Source organism: Austrofundulus limnaeus, unplaced genomic scaffold, assembly GCF_001266775.1.
Source record: "Austrofundulus limnaeus strain Quisiro unplaced genomic scaffold, Austrofundulus_limnaeus-1.0 Scaffold77, whole genome shotgun sequence".
Taxonomy (NCBI): domain Eukaryota; kingdom Metazoa; phylum Chordata; class Actinopteri; order Cyprinodontiformes; family Rivulidae; genus Austrofundulus; species Austrofundulus limnaeus.
In genome coordinates, this window is record NW_013952479.1 from 964,766 (window position 1) to 974,431 (window position 9,666).

General features: G+C 34.6%; 1 protein-coding gene across 2 annotated transcripts in view; it reads right to left on the reverse strand.

Moving 5' to 3' along the window:
* Positions 1–7,365: 7,365 nt before the first annotated feature.
* ksr2 (kinase suppressor of ras 2) overlaps positions 7,366–9,666 on the reverse strand; it is a 127,760-nt gene continuing 125,459 nt past the window's right edge. For both annotated transcript variants that reach the window (XM_014011142.1, XM_014011141.1), the window contains one exon: positions 7,366–7,528. In XM_014011142.1, coding sequence (XP_013866596.1) covers positions 7,382–7,528 — 147 coding nt within the window. In that variant the 3' untranslated portion in view covers positions 7,366–7,381. The remainder of the gene's footprint in view (positions 7,529–9,666) is intronic.

Sequence of the window (9,666 nt, forward strand, 5' to 3'; positions counted from 1 at the left end):
AAACTGAACAGCCTACAGTATTTTTACAGTCTTTATTTTACAGTTAAAATATGTTTATCAAATAAAGTCTAATGTTACAACTAATCGGGGATCCCTATAAAAACAGCTGCTGCTTTCTTGTGATTTGTTTTCTAGTTGCACATTTTTACTGCAAAATTAAGATAAAATTATGTCAGAAGCTCAGCACGTTTGACATGCATTATAAATAATTGTATTTATTTTGTTCTTTATGCGTTTATGTTGTGTAAAACGAAGCGCACTGAACCACATCAAGTTATAACACTTCGAAGAAATGTCCCCATAAACCCAAACATTCATGCTCTGGTGGGCTTCAGCCCGCTTCAGATTGGCTTCATGAGGATTTTTCACGCTCCGGTAGCTAAAGCTGAACTTCAGAAGTGAAGGTGAAGAAGCAGGAGGACCGGCCTGTGCCAACAGTTAGAGCTCTATCTATCTATTTATCCATCATTTCATTTTCCTGCTGCTTGCCCGTCACCAGCTCCCCGTCTCTTCAACCAGGGAGTCACGGTTCTGACAGTGGATGAAGTACACACACAAGACGCACACACATACACAAACATGCGCACACTTTCATCAACATGCCAGCTTGTTCACAGAAGAGTTGAACCAAATGAAAGAGGAAAATCTCAGGATCTATACTGGCTGCGCCGCTTCACTGGTGTTAATTCCAGTTTGCTTTTAGAGCCTCCGAGTTCCCTTCAAATGTAAATAATGCACACGGTCAGTGTCCTCGGCACCACTTTGCTTCTCTGAAAAATGAACATAGTTGAGCTTTAAGCTAAGTATCACGTTGTGAGAAAATGCAAAGATGTGGCCTTTTTTTTCCTGACACCTCATTTGCATTTGGAAACAATCTGGCCTCAGGAGGTCTCTGGATCCCAGCCAGGTGTAAATGGAAAAATCAAAAACTCATTGTGACTTGCGTCATCTGCCTTTCAGGCAATATTCTATTAAATTCAAAAATGAAAAAAAAAAAACAACTAAAATTAAAAAATTGTGTGAACACAAAAATGAAGAATGGGTTGACGATGTAGAAATGAGTTTTCTACCTGTTGATTGATATTTATTGACTGAAAAAAAATCTCAAATCAACTGAAAACTTGGAGGCAACTAAAGACCAGTGAATTGTTCTCTCAGTTATTGAGCATTAATCTGAACTCTTTAAAATAACCATATGGTCCTAAAATGTCAGGTATTAAAAAAATATATATCTAACTGCTGTCATTTTCCACCATTTTTATTTAAGTCCAGCAAACATCAGATGAAAATGGAACTTTTTTAAATCAATATTTTAAGGTAATTTCCACCTTATTTCCCTAAATCTGATCAAATAGTTGTGGTATTTTACACCTACTAACTAAACTAAACTTAATAAAGAGGCCAGTGTAAATAAAATAAGATAAACGAAAAAGAATTCAGTAAAAGAAACAGATGTGTAATATTAAACCAATCACAACAAAACCTCAAGTTATTTCCATCAGCTGGACTGTTTTGTTCTTTAACATAATAACAGTTTAAAGTTTTACTATTTAATATTTTAGTTTTTTTACAGTTTGGAGAGTGTTTTTAATTTATTTTTTATGTAAATATCAGAAAACTGAAGTGTGTCAGCTTGGTTTGACATGGTTTAGTTAAACAACATAAAGGTTGTTAAATATTTATTCAGTTGTGTGAAAAAGGTTTGAACAGTTCATTTATTACTTGTTTTAAATAGAAAAGCTAAATGATACTCTGATTAAACCTCCAGTCTCCAAAATGTTCATCGCCTTTCAACTAAACAATTTTCAACAAACCTTTACATCGTTGTCAGTTTTGTATTTGTTATTTACAACAAATTCCGTGCTTATTTGCCAAGTATAAACAGCAGCAGCAGCTAGCTGTAGCATATCTGGTACAACATTGGGCTTTTTGTCCAGATTACTATGATTTTTGCTAGAATAATTGTGTGACGCAAGTGGTGGCCGCACTCCGTCTAAAACAGCGATGTCTAAAGTGTGGCCCGGGTGCCGTTTGTGGCCCCTGAATGGATTTTGTGTGGCCCCTGACTTTAGTTCAAGAATTAAACAAATTTGTTAGAAAACTTGTCCCCCCCGGCACAGCTGTTTGATGTAGATGGAGACTTTCTATTTGGGCAAATTTATCACAAAGTAAAATCTTACAATGAAAAATATTAGCAACAAAAACATTTTTTGTCTTTAAATAACCAGACTCTTTGCTTTTTCCACATCTATTTAGTGACTTCTACTCAGAAGCTGATTTTGCTGCAGTCCTTTCTGATTTTAATTCTTTTATTAAATTTGTCTGAATATAGCAAGCATTTTCAACAAAAGAGTGACCTAAATCCTGATTTTATTGATCAGAATTGACTAAATTGGGTTATTTTTTCCCCCAATTGAAACCTAGAAAATTGCAAAATTTCTTTTAATAAGGGAATCCTGCAAAACAATTTTAAAATTCTGGATCCAGATTAATTTACACACCCATTTCCAGCAATAAATCTGTCTACTTTATTTGTTTACTTAAAATATTCAATGTTTAGTTCATTGTTGAGCAGGTAAAGGAAAAAAATATTTTTGGCCCTCAAGTCCTTCTGACTTTATGATTTTGGCCCATGTGACAAAATGTTTGGACACCCCCGGTCTAAAACAATTAGCTAACAGGTAATTATTCTGTCCAGGGTCACAGTGAGATCTTCAGGTGTGATTTAAGAAAGTGGTGAGAACGTGTGATGATCTGTGGAGGATTTTGAACACGCACAATCATGTTCTGTCCCCCTATGTTGTTTCACATCGCTCAACTACTTCAAATTATACCTGCCTGTTATCTACCTCGTCTGCAGTTTTGTGTTTTCATCACTAACCAAGCAGTGCAAATTCACCCAAATAGCATCGTGCTAGCATGGAGCTGCTTCCTGACAAAGTCCACGGGGCTCATTTAAAACCTGATGCAGGTGGTCACCAACACTAATGAACTGTGTAGAGCAGTGTGAGTGTGCAGGAGACCATCTGAGGTACACAGAAATGATCTGAGAAAACCCTGAAAGTATGCTATGACTGTCTTGACACCAGGGTTTTCTAGGTTCTGGAAAGTGTCGAGACATCTTATAGTGTTTATGATCAAATTGTTCATTACATTTTCTTTACTTATGTTTTGGTTTTGACTATGTTTGGAATAGTTTGTTAGTCCAATCACTCTTTTTCTCTAAACTAGATCGTTCTAAACACTATCTACAACACATAAGATATTACTTGCTCAAAACCTCTCCACATAACCCCTCCTCAAACCAACTAAACTAGTAAATCAATGGTAAAAATCATGTCTTCCTTTCGTTTAAATGAGTAAATATTCTGAGAAAAGGATCATTACACATAAACTATAGAACAAAATCAAAATATGGATAAAAGTTGACCAAAAGAACGGTTACATAAAAGAAATAGAAAACATTCAAAATGAAAACATTGTTTTATTCTTATACACTTTGAAAAGGATGAGTGCAAATAAAGGAGCTCATGATCAAAATCTACTCATCACTAAGCCATGGATCATCAGGCATCAATAAATACAAGCTTTTTGGAAGCTGTTATGTACAATACCGTGACAGAATCAAGAAAATTAGACAACACAGATTCTATGCAATAAAAAGGAAAAATGGAAGAAATTAAATTTACATGAACTAAAATAAAAGGAAACAAAAAACACATTTTTTCAATCAAATCAAAAGTAAAAAAAATAACACAAGGAATATAAATATTACTGCAAGTGATGATAAAACATACTCTACAATCTTTTATGTACACTTGGCACAAATATTATCTTTGTCTTCCTGTCGAGTTGTTTTCAGTTTTAGCTTCTGCACAGGTTGCAACTCATTAGTTCAAATGTCACTTCCTGTAATGTTTTATAGTTTTTCTTTAACAAAGACAATCATTCTCTCAGACAAAGCTGGTGGAAGGTTTTGCAAAGCTTGATGCAACGTTAGAGATGAAATTATTTAATGGACAAGTCAACCAAAAAAATTAAAAAATTGCTCACATACTTTGTATATATTTATATAGTGAAGACTTTTTTTTCTTAAATTCAAGAATGAGTATTTGATAGTCCTTCTCATGCAGTTGAAAGTCATAAACAGTACAAATGGCTCAAATAAACCACCCACTAACCATATTTAAATCAACAAGTTTTAAGAAACGGAACAGATTGTGTGTTTTTCTCAACACTGGCAGATGTTTCTCACGAGGTGGAGAAATGATTATTTCACATGATTGGATCGTCTCTACTGAGCTGATGCTGCTGTAGAGATTAAAAGCAGTGTACAGCTCAAATGATGTCACAGTTTATGATTATTTATAATATGACTAAATGTTTGCTCTAAAACGCACACCTCAAAGATATTTTACAGATAAGTTGATCATGAAGTAGAAAAATGGCCTGGGTTGGGATTTAGTTCCCGATATGTTATTTTTTTTATTGATATGTTAAATGAAATTTTCAGTCAAATTATTAATTTTATTTATTGTGACTTGATCAGGTAATACGAGGATTTGTTGTGAAGTAAAATATTTAAACAAAAATTGTGGAAATAGGAAATGATTGAAAGTTTAAGATTCTCTTGTGCTTTTCAACAGACTTTAGCTGTGTTGGATTAGAAGGAGGATAATTTAGCAATTAAACTCAAAACCCTTGACAATTTCCACTTCACCTGATTGCACATGTGTGTGTAGTGTTTACAAAGCAGTGGCAAATTATTGGGAATCAATACTGTCATTAAAGAACAGATATCTTTAAAACAATCAGGATTTAATTTCCTTTTATTTCCCATGAGAGGGGAAGTTATATGTGAATTATATGTGATTCATTTAGTGGTAGTTGGTTAAATACAGGCCTATCTGACAATCAAATAATCAAACAAATTGGAAATAAATGATAAATTGAAAATAAAATTGTATTTAGACCAATATAGTTTCTGAATTAAAGCTGTGTGCTGTTCAATCAGCCAAAATCGTTTTATTTTAGTTTTTTTTTTTTTTTTTTTTTTTTTTTTTTTTTTTTTTTTTGCTTTAAAGCATGAAAATTAAACCTTTTCTATCTAAGTACTTGCAGGGAAATCAACCAATGAAATTTTGTGACTGTTTCACAAATTTCTTTGAAAATAATTTCCCTTACACCTGTCAGTTTTATTCTGTACACAAAGTTTCAAAAGATGAGCAGTTTGGCATGTGCAGCTGTCTGCCATTTGAGGGAAAGTGGAAATTATTAGCGATAACACGTGTATGAATGTGCCAAACAAGCTTCTGCCTGGCTGGTAATCCTTCCACCGTTCATGACTTTGTGACTCTTCTGATCCCTTTTTTAAAAAAGACTTTTTAGCTCAATAGATGTAAAATGAGCTTTTAGGATCATCACAGTTTATTTAGCTCAGATTTTCTTCAGCGTCTGATTATTTCAGCTAAAATGTTAATGATTGGATATTTTTAATACTTGGTTAATTCTGAGAAAGAATATATCTTGAACTTTGTCAGCTTTCCACTTTAAAAAATCACTGCAAGAAATGTCCACCTAACCAAGTTTTAAAATCTTATATCAGCCAAAAAGTCTTTTTCATCTTGTTTTGAGACTGATTTACATCTTACAAAGTAAAATTTTCTTACTCCACTGGCAGAAATTTTTGACTTAATTTGAGTCAAATTTTCAGGCTAACGAGACAAATAATCTTACACATTCTGAAAACAAGATTATTACTCTTACACAATCAGTTCTTGTTTAGTAAATCAGTCTCAAAACAAGATCAAAAAGACTTTTTGGCTGATATAAGATTTTAAAACGTGGTAAGGTAGACATTTTAATTTAAGTTGTGCCATCTATAAGGTAGAGTTCAGAATTACATTCAGTGGAGCATCAGGGCCCCAAAAGAAAAGAATTAGACAGTTTTTGAGGTTTTGAGCCAGTCAGCCTATGTGTTCAAGACTTTTATTGTGAAGGGCTGAAACAAGTTCTGCTCATTCTTTTGCATAAACCTCACCTCAGACTGCTTCAGCTCAAATATAGATTATTATTTTTTTAGTTAACTCCATAAAAGTGCACGCTTAACTGTTCTAAATTGGAAAAAAAATTCAAAGTTTTTTGTTTCTGTATTTCTGCAAATGCAAGTGTTTTAAAATTACTATTTTTTGTATTACTTAATATCTTTTACATGAGGCCCAATGGGTTTAAATAATTTCATTTCAAAGTGACTATAACACTGGTTTTTAGCAATTTTCACAAACCACAAAACAATTTATGGTTCTTTTTTTATATTTTGCTTTGCAGTTGTTGGATCATTTCACCTCCTTCATGTATTAAAAATTCACATCGTCGCAGAAAAAATATTTCATGTTCCTACGTAGCTCAGAAAGTTGTCATTTACAAAAGTTTGTTATTTTTGGAGGTTTCATATTAGAATAAAAAAAACTTTAAAGAATGTTTTAGATTTTTGTCTTAACCTCATTTAATAAGCAACTATTTACCTGTTTAATGCAAAACTCTATAGCTTCTAGGGGAACGGGGCTCAGTGACAGCATGTCTGAAAGCTTAGATCTGCAGGAGTTTAGATACATTTCAAGTGTCAGAAATTTCACAGAACACCGCGGAGTGAGGGAACTCTGGTCTGCAATTGTCCAAACATCTACTTTTATCTTCACAGGAAAAATTCAGATCTGATAAGGAATCAGTTGGCCTTCAAAGACCTGGGCCAACACATCCCCGCGCACACAGGAAGGCTGGCCTCCTCACATTCACATGATTCGATGAAAAGAAGAAACAAAAACACATGAAGTTGACATTTGTACATGAGAAATCATGAAGCAATGCCGACAAAATGTTTACACGACTGACAGACATAAGGAATGATAAGACAGTGTTATGAAAATGCACACAAAGTTACATTCATTCTAAACAAAACGAACATGGAAACAAGATCTGCATTTGTTCTCAAACATGTAATCTTTTTTAAAATGGCATGATCTGTTAAAAGTTACAAGCAAGATACATCCAAGAAACGAATAAATAAAATATAATGAAGAAAAGTCATTCAGAAAAGATAAAAAGGAGAAATAAAGGAAGATACAGTGTGTTTCAAATCAAATCAAACAAAAACATGAAGTCCCGACTGCGTCGAAAAACTGGACAGTCGACGGATCTGTACACGCATGCTGACATTCCATAAAAGTACACACAGCACAGGCAGTTTTCATCACTCAGCTGGCTTTTGGGTTCAGTGCATTCTTTAAGGAGGTGGGTTGTTTATGTGGGGTTATGGCGGCTGCTTTTTATAATGGCGGATTGTTGATGTTTTTTTTTTTTTTTTTAATATTATGGCCCTAACTCATTTGACATACTCAGCTGACTTCCAGAAGTGGCCCGGGTGGGAAAGGCGGCGGTTCCTTTTTGGCAACTTTTCCAGCAAATCTACCAACTTGGAGAAGCTGGGCCGCTCTTCCTGCTTGTTCGCCCAGCACATTAGCAGAATGTCCTGCAAGACACAGAACGCAGACAGGTGGACATTTGATTACAAGCATTTCATTAAAAATAAAGTGTTTTATGAATCTGACTCAGTTCATGTAATTAAAGGTGACATCCTGCTTTTAAGTCCTTTTCAAATTTAAATCCTTCAGTTGGGGTCTATATAAAATAGAACTGCAATGCTTTGGCCTGAATTCCTCCTTATTGTAACTCTACAAGCCCCGCCCATTTTCTGAGGTGTGTCTCAGATCAACTCCTTTCAAGGCTGTCTCTTTAAATCCAAACGAGGTGCTTCAAACCCCGCCCCCCGTCCAGCTTCCAGAGTGGTCCATTCTAGTTTGATAAACAAGGTTTCTACAGCTTAAGGCAAGTTAAATTTAAGCTTTTTAAAGATTTTAATGCCATTTGAAAAGAAATTTAAGACCAACTTCACAATAAACACAAGTTAGCGACAAATTTCCCTAACTGTGAATTTTAATGCAAAACTTCTGCAAAAAGCAATAAGATTTAAGACAAATTACAATTGTCCTACTTACAAAGTGATGACATTATTAAGACTTCTGAAAGAGTGATTTAAGACATTTTAAGGATAATTAGGACCTTATTTTTGGATTGATGAATTCAATGCCTTTTAAGACTTTTTAGGGATCCACAGGAACCCTGAATAGAGGGATTTATATAGCGGCGCAAAAACTTTTTATTTACAAATGAATTTTAAAATGTCAACAAGGGAAGACTTGTCCATCCAGCCTCACATGTTGGAGCCAGAGTCTGACCCAGAACCAGAGTCTGACCCAGAACCAGAGGAGAATGAAGACCAAATTGTAGTTGGTAAGTTCAGACCTTATTTTATTATTAAGTTGTGACATAATCATTCAGAAAACATTATAGAAAATAGAGAAAACTGAACAGGTTGAAAAATATGACAGAAACCTAATATAAACATGTCTTTTCAGCACCAGGAAGAGACTAAATTAAACTTTTCTGCCTCCTAGAGACTCTAAGTCCATAGAAAAATAGTATTTAATGGCTAAAAAAGGGGATTTTGTATGATCTGTCCTACATGTCCTTCACAAAAAGTCAAAGAAAACATCTTTATATTGAAAAAACTTGGTATAATACATTTACCCATTTTGTCACATAAATTGTCTTTTGAACCTGGCTCAGCCAAAGTGAAACAGGAAGTGACATCAAAGGGGAACTCTAAAAAAAAGGAACTCTCTGGTCTTTGTTTATTGAAACAATATTATTTGAACTCTGACTCTCCATCTCTCTGATACTGACTCAAAATAATCTAAAGAAACATCAGATTCTTCTCTGCAGTCTGTGTTGTTGGTTGTTGTAGCAACAATCTGTTTGCATGCAGATATTCCCCTTTGACATCACTTCCTGTTTACTGCGCATGCAAATATCTCAACAACCATTTATTTCAGCGGCATGAAATTAGTTTTGCAATGTGCTATCAGTGTTCTCTTTCCAAAAATGCATTCAAATTGATTGCACAGATTTGATGTCAGAGGCACTTTAACACTGCACCACATCAAGTAACAGTGGTTGATAGCACAACTTGAGTGTTCGGAATATTTGGAAAATGCATTAGAAAGTTGCACTGTGAGCAGCCTCTGTGTTTGACTCAGAAAGAACTGGAAGACATGTTTTAATCACGGTGGGATTCGAATCATAAAAAAGTTGGAGGTGGTTTGAGAAGCGAGGAAGATGACATTCAAACATGTTGCAGTTTGTGTTCCAGGCGCAAAAACATAAAACCACAACTGTGATGACATTCCCTCAGTGTCGAGGGTTTTATGGTCTTTTCAGTTTTTGTATTATCTTGTTGTGTGTTTCATTCTCTCAGTGCTGTTGTTGTTATCTGTGTGTTGCCTCGGTCTGTTCCCTGCTTTGGTTTCAGTTGCGCTTGTCTTCTTCTTCTTTCTCCCCCACACCAACACACCAGGTCCTTGTTCATTAATCATCACACCCACCCTGAGTTAGTTAATCATTTCCTCTGGAAACAAACTTTCAGCTTTTCACTCATGCCCCTGTTTCATCCTTGTCGTCATTTTCTATCTATCTATCTATCTATCTATCTATCTATCTATCTATCTATCTATCTATCTATCTATCTATCTATCTATCTATCTATCTATC